Here is an 18,413-nt window from a genome sequence, read left to right on the forward strand (position 1 = left end):
GTGCTCTGATATAATTTTAATAAGGTAATTTCAAGCATTTCTAGAAGTTATCGACTGACAAAGGGATAGATGCACGAAGAATATTAAGAGTTTAATAATGTGTTTAGCTAATTGATCTTCTTACTCGCTAATATAGATAAATTTCTTTCTAAGAGCTAGTTTGCATAATACATAAATACAGTTTGTACAAATAAGTGTGTTAAAAGCAGATTGATCATCATCATTACAAAAATTCAAGCAGCAACCTAATATAAATCAATAAAAATTTTATCAAAATTATTAAGACTATAAACCGTGGATAAAACAAATAGTATTTCTTATAACGAAATATGACATTATCAAACATCAATGTAAAATTCGTCTGTAGTTCGTCCGTACAGCATGATCGATAAAATTCTCGACAATTAAAAGTCAATTGATATTTATATCAAATATTATTAATAACTTTATTTCCTCTACATTTACATTTGCATAAACTGTGAGATGACAATGGAATTAAACTTTATTATTCCAACAATAAAAAATGTGGGGAATGCTAAGGAGTAATCAATAAAGGATTACGCGAGAGAATGACATTCTCCCAATATCGGATTCTTTTTCACGTCGCAAAGTACTATTAAGATGTACGCGACGACGATCGTTTTTCGATATTCGAAACATTTGTACAGCAATGTAAATAGTAAAAGAAATATTTGTAAATATATTTATTAGATATAATATTTCGATCTATCGAGGCAACCATTATTTTTCAATCTACCTCTGACCTAATAGTAGATGATAATCGCGAAGATTTTTATATAATCATAACCCTAATCTTTACCCTCGAAATATGTATAACGATCAAATGGATAGAATTTTTATAAAGGACGAAAAAGATTAATAAATGATACGATTTCTATTGCTGAAAGCAAAGATTGAAAGAATTCGCAATTGATATACATTGATATAATGGCCAATTATTCAAACCGAAAGACTTGCTCGATTTTCGTACTTCGAAATTCTGATCTAATATGTCACAAAATTATTATACTTAATAATCTCACAGTTTAAAAGTTGACGCTGATTATGAATAATCATATCTATTAGCTCAATTACCTTTTTTTTCAGCTTATTTATCCCGACAATACTGTAACTTCGATGCTCTGCTTCATGTGATGTCCCGCGAAAAAAGAAATAGGAAGTCATAACGCGCAATGCGCAAGCGGATATGATATAACCAAGATAAAATTTCCTTGTTCTAATTGGTCAAACGGCAGAAAGAACAAGTATGAAATAAAGATAATTAAAAATAGTTATTTGTTAATTAGTTTTAAAGAAAAGAGAAAAAACAAAATCTTTCTCAGAATATTAAAAATCTTGCATCTAAATTATTATAAATAATGTATTTGATGCACATATAAATAATATTTGAGATATTACACGTGTAAATATTTTTTTACATTATATACATATATATACGCACCTTTGAAGTAATCTAAATAAATGTGTAAAAATAAAATATCTCATTTTATAGTTATATTATAAAATATGAAACAGATTCATGCACATTGCGTATATAAAAATAAAAAGTTATTACATAATTTATAAGGTTTAACATGTACAAATTTTTATCAAATATGATAAGCATATTAGATACTGCAGAATTTTTATAAATTTCAGATTTTTTCTTATATCATCCGAATTAAACACGTATACAATATAAATAATATATAATAATATAAATATATATTGAAAAATTATATTTTTTTTATTATAATTACAATTATAAACAATTAAAATATTTACTCTTTAATAGAATTATATCTTTAATTATAATTTAAAAAAATACAATAATGATATAATATATTTAAAAATTAATCTAAGAATAATGTAATGTGATCCACATGCCACTTTCATGTATTATAATATTTATTTTTTTATTATACATCTTATTTTAAAAACCTGAATTTGACAAATATAATATAAAACTGAATTATATTGTAAAACTTCATATATGATAAAACTTTCCATTACATTTAGTAATTACAGTTTTTAAAAATAGTATTTTATATAGTATCACGTGTCTAAATGTATACTTTCATTATCAGTTTCGTCCATAACATTTTCAAAAGCACAACTACATTTTTTTATTTGATTGCATACCTTCTTGCTTTCCTTACTTACTTTTACCTTTTCCTGTATCCTTCGATTAATTGGGATATACAATTCACTTATATCACCAAATTCATCATCAGAATCACCTAATTTCTGTTTTCCATTCTCGGCATAAATATATTCTTCCTTCTGTATCATGCATTCATCAATTTTATTTTCTAGAAAATTTTCCGCATTTCCTTGATTAGTAGATTCAATGGACTGCCAATTTTTTACGCTAAATTGAAAAATTCGTTTGCCACATATGTTATTTATTATGTTTGTCACATTTAAATCATTGTCTTCATTCTCACTCATAAAATCATTGGGAGAAAGTTCATTAAAAATCCTATCAATCGTATTATTCAATTTTGAATCTATCTTATCCATTTCCAAAATTTTTTTAAACTGTGGCCCACGTTTTACTTGTTTTATGTCCATTGCAACATTCTCAGATACGTTCTTTAATTTATTTATGTTACTCAAAGCATTTTCCTGCTTTGATCTTTTTGGTGTTATTGCCATGTCCTCAAAGGATTCTTCTAACGACATAGAACGATTTCTAGATATAAAATCTTCAATCTTTCTATTATTTTTGCTTCCTAATGTTTTCTTTTTTGCTTTCTTTTGTCTTGATTTTGCGATATTTGCTATTTCAATGTTATTTTCTTCTACATTTGTAGTAATCTTTTTTCTGCGAGAATTAGCAGTTCGTTTCTTCGTTTTTACGTTTCTAGTATTTTCAAATATTTCAACTAATTCTGGATAACATTTTAAAACCAAGTCTTGTGGCTCAATAGTTGTTAGTAAAATGCCTTCTACATCATTATCATTTGGCTCTATTTGCTCTTTGTACTCTTTCAACATTTCTATTACACTATGTTTTTTCTTCCAAATAATTTCATAACTGGCTATAGATCTGATATTACGTATCTTTTTTATTTGATCAGGAATAAATAAATTTGACATACACAAACGTTCAGCAGGTGTAAAATCTGACAGATGTAAAAGCTGCCATCTAGTAGTTAATGTGAATATTTTTTCAAATGCATATTGTGGTTCCCAACATAAATGTTTCTCCATAAAATCCTAATACAAAAAAGATTATATATATTTAATAGTACATTTAATAAAAAGACTATTTTATAATATATATGTAACAATATATTTACAATAAATTGATCGACTTGAGGTTGCTTCCAACCTATATCCAATTTAGATGGAATCAGATCTTTTTTATTGAGAAATTCTTCTATTAACTCTTGATTAGGGAAATTTTTATCATGGAGTACCTTTCTTCTCAATGATATTTCATTTAACATTAGTGCTCTCTTTTCTCTGCATATATTATAAAGCGTAATATATTGAATTATTAAATACAATATATATTTCAAAAACATATAATGCACTAATAATTTACCTGAAATTATCATTACATTTTCCAACAGTACCACAATCGTCACAACCTGATTTGTTATGTTTTTGTAGTTTACCTTGATGACCACATGATGTACATAAATTAGGATTTAATAAATCTGATTCAATTCTATCTAAACTTGTGTCAGTTTTCCAATTTTGAATCCTGAAAAGAGAGGGGAAAAATGGTTTAGTTATAATAAATAAATTTTATAAGTTTGATTAGTATATAATCTTTTAATATATCTAATATTCTAACCTTTGTAAAACATTTTCATCATCTACAGTCTTGAAAAATTTTAACGCAGCCTCCTTCCCAACACCATTCACTCCTTCGCTATAGTCACAGCCACACAATAAAGCCAATACTATCATTTTATTTCGTCCTATGTTTAATGTCTTTTCTATCTTTTCTATATTGTAGACATCTACAGAACCAGCAGTAGCTCCATTGTTTCCTTTACTTGTACAAAAATTTCTATATACTATTTTTGCGCCATATAAGAAGCAATCACTGTCTTGACTTACACATCCATCTACAAGCTAAAAACATATATTTTTTACAACTAAGATTATCAGTAATTTGTTAATTTTTATCAAAGAAAATCAAGTTATATGTACCCCATTCTCATTCAAATATGCACACATAGCTTCTGCTTCACCATAGCTCTGTACACAAGCAATACCCATAAATTTTAGCATTTCTTTACATTCATTTAAAACTCGATTAAACTGTGTCCTCCCTCCTTTTTTAGCAGCCTCCTTCCTTTCCTGAAATCCACTACGAACATCATTCCTTCGTGCAATAGTTTTATGTTTTAGAGTAGGAGCCTTTCCTTCCAATACAAATACTGGAGATATTCCTTGCATAAGAAGAAATGCTGTACGAAAGTATAGATTCCTGCAATGCAATTTAAATCAATAATTAACATCTTATTAACTGTAACATAATTCGAAGAAGAAAGTATGCTGTATATTAATTAATATCATGTGTTCCATTTCGAGCTAGAAAATGTAATACGAATAAATTTACCTGAGATACATCTTTGGTTGTACTGCATTGTCAACGATCGTCTGACTATCAACGACCCATCCACTTAAATCAATCGCAATAATCTTTCCCTGTAGTTCATATAACGGTTTTCTTTCGCATAAAGGCGATAAAATATTCCATAAATCCTTCACACCCATCTTGTGTCAAGTATTTTGAATTGAATCTGTGAACGTTTTTTTTTTTTTTTTTATTCAGAATAAAATGGTGGCATAAGCAGCGCCATCATGCCTGTACATCTCTGTAGATACGTATAAAGTCGATAAAGTAGTACAAAATCGATACTAAGTGTAATTATAAATATCTGAGTAGTATATAAAAAAAAACTCCAATCAGAACCGCTAATGTGAATGTATGTTTTCAAAAGGATTTATAACATCGCCATCTCATATTTCATATAGCTAATACAATAGTCAATTACATTCTTACCTGCAATAGATAAAAGTGATTACATTTATCGATCACCTGAAGCAGTCAAGAGTGAATGAGAGAATAAATAGACAATTATGAATTCATTTTAAGTAATTTACATGTATATTATGTATATAAAGAGAATTAAATATATAAAAAATAAAAAACATGCGACTCTGAAAATTATCAAAACTATTTTGTGACTTAGTATAAAATGACTTAGTATAATTGGTTAAAATTAAAATATGTGTGTGTGTGTGTGTGTGTGTGTGTATATATATAAAGCAACTAGAGTTCATGTATATTTCAGTCTATTTTTTATGCATATTATCTATATTTTTATTGTAAAATAATAAAAAGATTAGAATCAGTAAATTATAATGATGAAATAATAAACATTTTTTAAATTTGCGAAAATAACTTCCATATTTATTATATATTTATACTATTATATATTTATATTATATTTATTATATATTTATTATATTTATTATACTATTTATTATATATTTATATTATATATTTATACCATATTTATTATATATAAAAAAAATTATTTTTTTTAATTGTTAATTATTTTATTCAATAAAATACAACTTCTCTCTCTACATAATCACATTAAGTCTCATTTAAAGCATACATACTTATCAATGATATGGTATTATATGGCATAAAATTAAGGTTCTTTAAATTATCCATAATAATCTCAATAATTCCATTAATAAATTTGAAAAAGTATACAATATTCAAGTCTTAATTGTGCATGAAGTATATGACTGATTATGTTTTATATTAGCAATTACATTTTGTATCCAATCAATATAATTAGATACTTGTGTATATAAGGTATATAAATTATTGTCACAATGAGCAGTTCCACCTTCTAATATCGTGCCAAGGGAAACGTTAACAATACCTCTGAGATACCACAGACCATTAGTTTTAAAAACTAATCCTCCACCATTATCACCATCACAAACGGTAGAACCTGAAATATACCGCTTATAATGCTTATAACTAAAAAATTATTCTACTTCTTACAATTTTACAGGATAATAATTCTTACAAATGATTGAAAAATAATTATACTTTCCTCTCTTTTTCTTATTTTATATAATTTGAAAATTATATATATATATATATATATATATATATATATATATATATATTATTGATCAATTTTATGGAAAATATAAGATAACATTGAGAACTAATATTAGTTGTTCTTTGACTAACCATTCGTATAGCCTCCGCAAAACTTATCATTAGTAAGATATTGTTGTGTATTGGCATCTTGGCTTGCAGACTTGCATTGACTGAATGGAATATATGGTACTGTCAAAGCCTGTAAGATTGCACTGGATTCACTGGTTGCAGTTCTACCAAGTCCCGCAACTTTTCCAGTCACACCTGCTTCCAACACACTTCTATCGCTGAAAAGATCTATACACACAGGAGCTAACGTAGATGACAATACAAATGGTTGCATGAGTTCTAATATAGCGATATCCCTGATATAATTTCCTAAACGTCCTAGATAATTACATACAATGTAAATATGTTTCACCTACAAGAAAAAATACATGTAAACAATTAAAATATGTAAACTGATAATATTACATATAAATTAGTTATGTGATATATAAACTTGCAAACCTGATTTTTTTGAACATATTGTGGATTGTGATAAATAGATTCATAATCACGAAAAATGTTTCCCGTTGCTACGTAAATCTTCTTGGGATTAATCACTTGTCTAGTATTTTCATCATATACGCAATGAGCTGCTGTTATCAAGAGATTGTCTTGAATGATTGATGCTCCACAGAAGAATTCCTTTGACTTGCCTTGTACATCGAGGTACAATGAGGCATGCCATGGAAATTCCGTGATATTAGCTGGAACACCGCCTACAATGAGCGGTGTAAGATGGGGGCGGTATACCGCATACTATAACAAATATTTTAATATTGAAACAGATGTTATAAAATAAATACATATAAATATAGCATTGTGTCGGCATTTATATTTCGATTAGGTTCAGCTAATGAATTGCTTGTTTAGTAGCAGAAACACAAAATAACAATGAAAATTCTTTGAATTCATTGATTTGGACTTTTGCTCCAAAACACTTTCATTCTGGAGCAAAGATTGTTGAAACAGCAACTTTTCTGGCAATTATTATCTTTAATGAAGGATTTATGACAATTTTGAAAGTTATAAACGTAATGGGAGTGACTATTGGTCAGCAAGCGGAAATGTACGCAAATTTTCGGAACGAAGCTCATATCACCTCGAAACGGCATTCAACTGACTTCGCTACAGACCAGAGAATAAATCGCAGGGAAGAGAGAGCAGCTCAATAGAACTTCTATAAGCAGGAGGGAGGACCCCTATATGGCTCTGAGCTAGCTGATTGATCGTAAATAAAATTATTTCTATGTAATCAGTACGAAAAACTTTAAACGCGTTTTTCTCGAAATCACATTTTTCAAACTGGCGAACATGATCTCTCGAAAACCAGTTGACCAATTGAATCGGGCTTATACACACATCTTCAGCATATGTGTGGCTATAGTTCCTACCAAAATCAAGTCAAAAAATATTTCTTTTTAATTTTTACAGTCCTTTAATGATGAAAAAAAATGACAAAAATAGGAACTTAACTTTTTAAACGACGCCATTTTTTTAAATTTTCAATATTTTTTTCCTTTTAGTACCTGCTATAGCCAAACTCATACTAATTAAGAATTTTTTAGTTTTTTTGTTTCAAATAAACAGAACAGCCGGAATCACGGACACCACGGACTAACTTTTTTTTTCACGGTCTTCTTTAATATTATATACTGAGCTTATTTATAATCATTTTTTAATAAAAAAAATTTTTAAAGGTACTTTAAATATGTAGAAATATGTAGGAAAAAACCTTATTCTAAAAAACCTTATACCTTTTTTAAAAAAAATTCGTAAAAATAGCATAAAAATTCGACTTCTAGACTAGAATACTCCCTTAAATAGGAATTATAACATAGAAAGACATTTGTGTGTGAATTATCTCAATGAGAGTGATGATATATAATATGTAATTATTATATGCTAACTATAGAAATAAAATTATTTAAAAACTACTATTTATAGTCTATTACTATTTCTCATAATTTTAAGACCATGTCCAAGGCATTTCTTTTGCTAAATCATTGTTTGATGTTGACACCCTAACATCTATATTTGGATAATTTGGATATTTAGTTTTTATATGTATAATGACTCTGTCATTCAAAATTTCAATAAATGTTGCATTGTTCCGATCTAAAGTGGTATGCAACGCAAGATTAATATCGTTAAGATAAATATTGTGAGCGGACCTGGAATACATCGTATAGGCTTTGGTACCCATTGACCATTCTCATTACATCTCACAAAATCGCTTCGTCTTCAAAATAGAGAGCTTTCATATTGATAATTGTCTCGGCAGGACAATTTGGCACATGTTCCAGGTAAAATTGGAGAATCACAAGACACCCCCTCATAGTTGTATGTACAGTCGGCATTAATTGATGCTGTACTTAACGTTTGACAGCGTATTTCTATTAAAAAATATTTTAAACATGAAATTAATACATAATTGCACATGAAAAATACCTGTTATATTAAAATATTTTTACATTGTGACCATCATATTTCTAAACTTTTCTTTTATTCTACATATTTTCTTATATTTTACAAATATGTGTGTAATTATTATTATCATACCTATACAACTTGGTATATTAAGCCATTTTCCTTCAACACTACAGCTTACATCCATAGAACCTTTTATCTTATATCCTGAATTGCAGGAGTAAATTAGATGAGAGCCTGGTCCTAAGTTCACTCCTTCCGAAATATAACAGTTCTGTTCAGTGTTTGAACATTGCAATCGATGCAACTTCCAATGACCGTTTTGCGGTTGCGGTGGGGCTTTGCAAGTTTTCGTGCCAGATATTGGAACAAAAGGACTTGGTGAAGTTTGTGCATACCCGGAACCAATATACACTATGAGAAATCCAGGAAACAATTTTATTAGATAATGAGAATTTAATTTTTCTCTATTATATACATTACATGCGTTGTATAATTATACGTGTGTGTATATATATAAATTAAAATTACATTTTATAAAATTTTTAACTATCATTAGAATTTTTCTAGTAATATGCATGCAAAAATCCTGTTTAATAATTATAAATTTTTTTATGACGAAATTAATCAATTACAATAATGTCAACTTGTATCTTTAAAAGAAAAATTTTAATAAACGTGACAGAGATAACACACATCACATATTTGCGAGTATTTTCCTCGTTATTATATACCAATATATGTAAACATATAGATTCTTCTACTGGAGGTTCAAGGTCATCAAACTGGTTTTTAAGATTGGCTGAGATTACGGCGACGTTTTGCAAATCTTTTGAACTAAAATGTTGCAGATACTTAATTATTATAAACAAAGTTTAGTGCATATATGCATAAAATTCGTCCAAATATATGAAAAATAAATAAAAATAAATGGAAGTAAAAAATAAAAATAAAAATAAATAAATAAATAAAAATAAATGGAAGTAAACAATTTTTTTATCAATTGTCTCTCATTCACAAGAAACTATTCAATCAATCAGTTATATACATACAATATATAATTCATTGATTTCAATTAAAATTAAAGTATACAAATGTATACAAGTATGTAATAATTTTAAACAATTTTGAAATATATTTAATATTTTTTTCAAAACTTTTATGTTATATGTGATGTTATTTTTTATTAATATGATTTCATTACTGTGGAATGCCTAGAAGTTCATTATTGAATATAAGATAATATCAATCGGCGTCAGTGAAAAACAACCATATTTTTATGCATTCTCAAATTGTTTTTCAATGCTATTTTAAAGTAATATGCTTCAAAAGATTTCTCATAAGCCTAATTTTAATGTAATTTAAGTTTCTTTTATATATTATGCTGTTATTATATACTAATAAATAAAAAACTTCGAGAAAAAAATTAAATTAATAATAATTTCTCTAAAACATTATAGTTTTACAGTTACAGTTTCGTAATATTCTTACTTTCATAAATATGTAATAAGATTCTTACTTACCATAAACAATCGTTGTAGCGCGTAATAGCGCAGAAACGTGCTTAATAATCCGCATGATGAAGCACTGGAGAAAGACCGAGAATTGTTCGATCCGCGTCTTCTTATAAGACGCTCGATCACTAACTGCGATCATCTACTAGTTAGTAGTTACCACAAGGCTGGGATAACTGGGGATAACCTAAGCAAAACGTGCACATCATCTCTGTGTGTAAATGTGCGGAGATGCACAAGGAAAGTATGTATGTGTTAACATATGCTACAAATAAATCAACAAGAATCAACACAAACGATGATGTATGTGAACACATTCACAATTTAGTTCAAAGAACTCCTACAAAAAAGATGATATGTATATCAGAATACATGACTGAAGAATCATTGCTCTCTGTGTGGGTGTGTGTGTTTCAGGTTTGCATAGAATCATTCAAAAATTTGCACAAGAAATTATAATTATACTTATATTAATTAAAAATTATACTTATACGCGAAATTATAATTATAGTCTTGAATAAAAAATAATTAAAAATTTTCGTGTGATAAATAAAAATATTTGTTTCTTCTTGAATATTTTATTGTATTTTTTTTTTGTTACAGAGACGAAACTATATATTTTATATATTATTGTCCTTCTTGTTCTTCATTATCTTCCATAGGAAGTTCTTCTCTATTATTAAATGAATGGGAGGGAAGACCTGCTATCCATTTTAATGTTCTAACATAACATTGATTAAGGTAAATGAAAGAAAATTTTGAAAGTGCAAAAATAAAATAAAAATTATTATACAAAAAATATTATTCACATTTAAAAGGATATGTTTGTTCTGTAATCTTGGTATCCACCATATATTTCAAAATATATTCCTTCTAAAATTTTTCTACTTCATCTTCACATTCTTTCCAGTCCAATGTTTCATGAAGACCATCTGCACCATATCTCTTACTATAATAATCATAGTGTACCTGTCAATAATCATATATAAAATCATATATATATATATATATATATATATATATATATATATATATACAGGGTATCTGAAAACTTTTCGCGTTCCCGAAGTGTGAAGGTAGATTGGCTCAAATTAAGAAGGAAGGTCCTCTACTGTTTTGCGATATTTAGAATAATTAACGAAAAATTAATTAAAGAAGATCGACCAATGCGCGTGACGGTGTAGAAGTGCGTGGCGGTGAAGGCGGTCTCACTGTAACATAATGGCAACGCGCGGCGAGGCGGTGATTAGCTCGGCTATTCAAAAAATATATATTATTTAATTTGATATGCCCACAAGGAAAAGATATTAAAAGCATCTCAATGTTTATAATTATCACAATGAGAAACATATCTGTAACTATATAATAACTCTGAAACCATTTATTAAAGAGATTCTATTTTTATATTCTTCCAAAGCTTCTATTCTTTTAAACATTTTACTGCATCTATTGTGTTACATAATAAAAAATAGAATACATATTATATTATGTATATAAAGAGAATTAAATATTTAAAAAATAAAAAACACGCGGCTCTGAAAATTATCAAAACTGTTTTGTGACTTAGTATAAAATGACTTAGTATAATTGAAATTAAAATTAAAATATGTGTATGTGTGTGTGTATATATCTATATAAAGCAATTAGAGTTCATGTATATTTCAGTCCATTTTTTTATGCACATTATCTATATTTCTATTGTAAAATAATAAAAGGAGATTAGAATCAATAAATTATAATGTTGAAATAATAAACACTTTTTAAATTTGTGAAAATAATTTCAATATTTATTATATATATAAAAAAATTATTTTTTTAAATTATTTTATTTAATAAAATGCAACTTCTCTCTTTACATAATCACATTAAGTCTCACTTAAAGCATACATACTGATCAATGATATAGTATTATATAGCATAAAATTAAGGTTCTTTAAATTATCCATAATAATCTCAATAGTTCCATTAATAAATTTAATAAAGTATACAATATTCAAGTCTTAATTGTGCATGAAGTATATGACTGATTATGTTTTATATTAGCAATTACATTTTGTATCCAATCAATATGACTAGATACTTATGTATATAAGGTATAATTGTCACAATGAGCAGTTCCACCTTCTAATATCGCGCCAAGGGAAACGCTAACAATACCTCTGAAATACTACAGACCATTAGTTTCAAAAACTAATCCTCCACCACTGTCACTATCACAAACGGAAGAACCTGAAATATACTAATTATAATGCTTATAACTAAATTATTGTACTTCTTCCAATTTTACAGGATAATAATTCTTACAAATGATTGAAGAATAATTATACTTTCCTCTCTTTTTCTTATTTTATATAATTTGAAAATTATATATATATTTCATTTATATATTATTGATCAATTTTATGGAAAATATAGGATAATGTTGAGAACTAATATTAGTTGTTCTTTGACTAATCATTCGTATAACCTCCGCAAAACTTATCAATAGTAAGATACTGTTGTGTACACAATGAGCTGCTGTTATCAAGAGATTGTCTTGAATGTGTGTGTGTGTGTATGTGTGATTGATGCTCCACAGAAGAATCCCTTTGACTTGCCTTGTACATCGAGGTACAATGAGGCATGCCATGGAAATTCCGTGATATTAGCTGGAACACCGCCTACAATGAGCGGTGTAACATTGAGAGGCGGTGTAACATTGAGAGGCATATATACCGCATACTATAACAAATATTTTAATTGAAACAATTGTTTTAGCATAAAACAAAAAAGAAAATTGAGTATTTAATATAAAAAGAGGTAATTCACAATAACTGTAATTTTATTGCATATCATTACATATAGTTCTACAATTAAAGATAAGGAAAAGAAAAAATGGAATTAATGTTATATTTGTAGAAAAATTAATTTACTGAATAAATTTATTGAATATATTTTGCTTAGCTTAGTATAATTTTAATAGCGTAATATAATATTAATATATAAATATATGTATATATGTATGTATATATAAATTTGTGCATTACTAGAAAAATAGAGTATATTTTAATAATACTTCATTAAAACTTTGGTTCAATAGGAAACATTTTCAAAGTATAACTTAAATAGCAATTATAACAGAAAGATATTTGTGTGTGAATTATCTCAATGAAAGTGATGATATACTGGGTGTTCTAAAAAGGTATATCAAAAATTTAAGGAGATATTCCTCACACCTGAAGGATGAAAAAATGTTATATGGACATAGGTGCGGAAATGCTTATTTCAGGAGTTATGTTGAAAATACTGTTAGCTGTATTACTTACACAAGGAAAAATTTAGGATTAATTATTGTAGACGACAATCGTTTAATTAGGCTTATTTACATTTGGTTTTAATGTGACCTTGATTAATTGACTTATGTTACAATAAATGTTGAAAATGTTCACTATTTTCCTGAAAACAAGCAGTGACACGTCGACGCATCGATTCACGGACACGTTCAAAAATGCCTGGCGTACAGCGGATTGTCTCGCAACCTGCAGTGATACGGTCACGCAGATCTTGAATATGGCGCACTGGTGTAGCATGATCTACAGAATTGAACTGAAATGTGATGACAATATTCTGCCGATTTCAAAGGCGCATATTATTATTCAACCACTGCTATTGTCTAGGTGTAAACAAGTAACCATAACATTAAAGGGCATTTTTGAACGTGTCCGTGAATCGATGCGTCGACGTGTCACTGCTTGTATTCAGGAAAATGGTGAACATTTTCAACATTTATTGTAACATACTCAAGGTCACATTAAAACCAAATGTAAATAAGCCTAATTAAACGATTGTCGTCTACAATAATTAATCCTAAATTTTTCCTTGTGTAAGTAATACAGCTAACAGTATTTTCAACATAACTCCTGAAATAAGCACTTATGTCCATATAACATTTTTTCATCCTTCAGGTGTGAGGAATATCTCCTTAAATTTTTGACATACCTTTTTGGAACACCCTGTATAATATATGATTATTATATGCCAGCTATAGAAATAAAATTATTTAAAAACTACTATTTATAGTCTATTACTATTTTACTTAATTTTAAGACCATGTCCAAGGCTTTTTTGTTGCTAAATCATCGTTCGATGTTGGCACCCTAACATCCATATTTGAATAATTTGGATATTTGGTGTTTGTATGTATAATGACTCTATCATTCAAAATTTCAATAAATGTTGCATTGTTCCGATCTAAAGTGGTATGAAACGCAAGATTAGTACCATTAAGGTAAATATTTATTGTAAGCGGACCTGGAATACATCGTATAGGCTTTGGTACCCATTGACCATTCTCATTACATCTCACAAAATCTCTTCGTCTTGAAAGTAGATTGCTTTCATATTGATAACTGTCTCGGCAGGATAATTTGGCACTTGTTCCAGGTAAAACTGGAGAATCACAAGACACCCACTGATTGTTGTATGTACAGTCGGCATTAATTGATGTTGTACTTAACGTGTGACAGCGTATTTCTATTAAAAAATATTTTAAACATAAAATTAATACATAATTGCACATGAAAAATACCTGTTATATTAAAATATTTTAACATTGTGAATATTATATTTCTAAACATTTTTTTTTATTCTACATGTTTTCTTATATTTTACAAGTATGTGTGTAATTATTATTATCATACCTATACAACTTGGTATATTAAGCCATTTTCCTTCAACACTGCAGCTTACATCCTTAGAACCTTTTATCTTATATCCCGAATTGCAGGAGTAAATTAGATGAGAGCCTAGTCCTAAGTTCATTCCTGTCGAAATATCACAGTCCTGTTCAGTGTTTGAACATTGCGATCGATGCAACTTCCAATGACCGTTTTGTGGTTGCGGTGGGGCTTGGCAAGTTTTTGTGCCAGATATTGGAACAAAAGGACTTGGTAAAGGCTGTACTGGTAATCGTTCTGCTGTTGGTCGCACCGTTGGTCGTAACGACCACGATCCGCTGGCACACGATTTTCGAGTCTCATCTGATCCATCGACGCAATCAATTTCTCCGTTACATCGTAGATCACCGTCGATACAAGCTCCATAATCGCATTGAAAAACTATCGGTGGACAACTGGAAAGAAATTGTCGATTGTAAAATATCTGTTTGCTTAATATTTGACCTAGAATTAGCAAAAAAAAGAAAAAGAAAAATTCTCTTACGTCAATGACCCGCATAGTGCTGACGTTTCGTCGGAGCCATCCACACAGTTTTTATATCCATCGCACACACCAGTATTACTGATGCATTGTCCATTAGTGCATGTAAATTGATTACGTCTGCATTGTAGAGGTCTTGCTAATGTTTGATTATTTCTCATGCACCCAGGTTGCGTTTCGTCGCTATTGTCGACGCAGTCCTGGATGCCGTTGCAGACGCTGTCCCCATTTATACACGCACCGTATTTACAACGAAAAGCATATACAGGACATAAAATCTCCGGTTTCGTACATTCGACCTGTGTCTCGTCGGACGAATCCCTACAGTTCACTTTACCATCGCATAACAATTCGCCCGCTATACAATCTCCATTGCGACATTGAAATTTCCTGTACCTATTTGAACAATAGAATAAAAATATTTATTTATTTGAATATATTATGTGTATATCTCAAAGTGATTTTTATTATTATATAATCATGAACTCACCCGCAATTATTAGTTTGTGCATACCCGGAACCAATATACACTATGAGAAATCCAGGAAACAATTTTATTAGCTAATGAGAATTTGATTTTTCTTTATTATATACATTATATACATGCGTTTACTATTACATTGCGTTGTTTAATTATACGTGTATATAAAAGTATATGTATATATAAAAATTAAAATTACGTTTTATAAAATTTTTAACTATCATTAGAATTTTTCTAGTATAATATGCATGCAAAATCCTGTTTCATGATCATAAATTTTTTTATGGCAAAATCAATCAATTACAATAATGTCGACTTGTATCTTTAAAAGGAAAATTTTAATAAACGTGACATATAGATATGCGCATGATACAGATAACACACATCACATATTCGCGAGTATTTTCTTCGTTTATTATCTACCAATATATATGTAAACATGTAGATACTCCTACTGGAGGTTCAAGGACATCAAACTGGTTTTTAAAACTCGTTGAGATTACGATGACGTTTTACAAATCTTTTGAATTAAAATATTGCAGATACTTAATTATTATAAAGCAAAGTTTACCGCATATATGCATAAAATTCGTCCCAATAAATGCAAAATGAATAAAAATAAATGGAAGGAAAAAATTTTTTTTATTAATTGTCTCTCATCCACAAGAAACTATTCAATCAATCAGTTATATACATACAATGTATAATTAATTGATTTCAATTAAAATTAAACTATACTTGTATACAAATGTATACAAGTATATGTAATAATTTTAAACAATTTTGAAATATATTTAATATTTTTTCAAAACTTTTATGTTATATGTGATGTTATTTTTTATTAATATGATTTCATTACTATGGAATGCCTAGAAGTTCATTATTGAATATAAGATAATATCAATCGGCGTCAGTGAAAAACAACCATATTTTTATGCATTCTCAGATTGTTTTTCAATGCTATTTTAAAGTAATATGCTTCAAAAGATTTCTCATAAGCCTAATTTTAATGTAATTTAAGTTTCTTTTATATATTATGCTGTTATTATATACTAATAAATAAAAAACTTTGAGAAAAAAAAATTAATAATAATTTTTCTAAAACATTATAGTTTTACAGTTCCGTAATATTCTTACTTTCATAAACATGTAATAAGATTCTTACTTACCATAAACAATCGTTAATAGAGCAGAAACCTGCTTAATAATCCGCATGATAAAGCATTGGCGAAAGACCGACAATTGTTCGCTCCTTCTTATAAAACGCTCGATCACTAAATGCGATCATCTACTAGTTAGTAGTTACAAGGCTGGGATAACTGGGGATAACCCAAGCAAAACGTGCGCGTCATCTCTGTGTGTGCGTAAATGTGCGGAGATGCACAAGGAAAGTATATATGTGTTAACATATGCTACAAATAAATCAACAAGAATCAACACAACGATGATGTATGTGAACACATTCACAATTTAGTTCAAAGAATTCCTACAAAAAAGATGATATATATGTATATCAGAATACCAGAGTTAGGAACGTTACTTCAAAAAAGTAACGCGTTACCGTTATCGTTACTTTTCGTGAAAAGTAACTCGTTACCGTTACTCGTTACTAATTTTGAAAAGTAACTCGTTACCGTTACCGTTATTAAGAAAGTAACGATTCGTTACTTTTTCGTTACTTTTTATAATACAAAAATTAAATTAATTTATTTTAAAATATAATTATTATTTTATAGTATTTATTATAATTGATTTTAAAATATAATTATTACTTTTCGACTACTACTTTTCGACTACTATATTCGACAATTATAAATTATTCCATCATTGATGTTCTTCATATTCAATTTTTCATTTATTGTAATTTAGAAATTTTAGATTTATGAATACAGAGAAAAACATCATGCATGTATATAATTTTCCAAAATATTTGTAAACTGTTTTGTAATAGGAATAGATTTTTCAATTACTAAGGGGATACTATCCAGGATTACAAAATTAAAGTAACGATAAAAGTAACGGTTAAATTCCTTACCGTTACTGTAAAAATGTAACGACATTACCGTTACCGTTACAGACAGAAAAAAGTAACGGTAACGGTAACGACGTTACAAGTAACGCGTTACTTCCCAACTCTGCAGAATACATGACTGAAGAATCATTGCTCTCTGTGTGCTTTAGTATACATAGGAGATCTATTATTGTACGGTTAATTCCACATGGGTTTGCTACTTTCCACGCGAAGCAAGGTTCAATCCACACCTCCCTGTGCTTTCAGTGCGAAATTCATAATACATTCTCGTAAAATCCTCGTTAATCTTTTCGGTATTTATCATTTTTAGTATATTATAAAGTTCAAATTTCATGCGCTCTACTGGTGACGAATAAATACATTTAGTCGATATGACAGGTTTCCTGATCCTAAATAACTGTCAACTTTAGTGTTTCGTAACATTTTTCCTAATTGAGAGGGACAATTTTAATTGACATATTCATGTTTTACGCACTAAAATATCCAAAATTGTAAAATTTCAGCGAAATCGGTGAGGATACCACTCTCCTTCACAATTTTTTGAAAAAATTAAAAATT

The 18,413-nt window shown here is 28.4% G+C and overlaps 1 protein-coding gene and 2 pseudogenes across 3 annotated transcripts; all 3 read right to left on the reverse strand.

Moving 5' to 3' along the window:
• Nucleotides 1-1,724: 1,724 nt before the first annotated feature.
• Gen (XPG-like endonuclease) lies at nt 1,725-4,823 on the reverse strand. The gene is made up of 6 exons (XM_083092668.1): nt 4,583-4,823; nt 4,171-4,450; nt 3,809-4,092; nt 3,554-3,715; nt 3,306-3,471; nt 1,725-3,222 (listed from the first exon to the last, which is right to left on the reverse strand). The coding sequence occupies exons 1-6, from the start codon at nt 4,738-4,740 to the stop codon at nt 2,056-2,058; spliced, it is 2,217 nt and encodes a 738-aa protein (XP_082948794.1). The 5' UTR covers nt 4,741-4,823; the 3' UTR covers nt 1,725-2,055.
• A 754-nt stretch (nt 4,824-5,577) lies between these two features.
• LOC145967857 (modular serine protease-like) lies at nt 5,578-17,230 on the reverse strand (annotated as a pseudogene). The gene is made up of 8 exons (XR_014437579.1): nt 16,993-17,230; nt 15,833-15,872; nt 15,346-15,738; nt 14,826-15,256; nt 14,437-14,658; nt 6,668-6,961; nt 6,248-6,578; nt 5,578-5,999 (listed from the first exon to the last, which is right to left on the reverse strand). The product of XR_014437579.1 is annotated as a modular serine protease-like (transcript).
• Nucleotides 8,016-10,313, reverse strand: LOC145967824 (uncharacterized; annotated as a pseudogene). The gene is made up of 3 exons (XR_014437567.1): nt 10,156-10,313; nt 8,765-9,046; nt 8,016-8,598 (listed from the first exon to the last, which is right to left on the reverse strand). The product of XR_014437567.1 is annotated as an uncharacterized LOC145967824 (transcript).
• Nucleotides 17,231-18,413: the final 1,183 nt, after the last annotated feature.

This window comes from Camponotus vicinus, unplaced genomic scaffold, assembly GCF_025532165.1.
Source record: "Camponotus vicinus isolate PSW18456_S1 unplaced genomic scaffold, iyCamVici1.0 SCAF_1, whole genome shotgun sequence".
Classification (NCBI taxonomy): Eukaryota; Metazoa; Arthropoda; class Insecta; order Hymenoptera; family Formicidae; genus Camponotus; species Camponotus vicinus.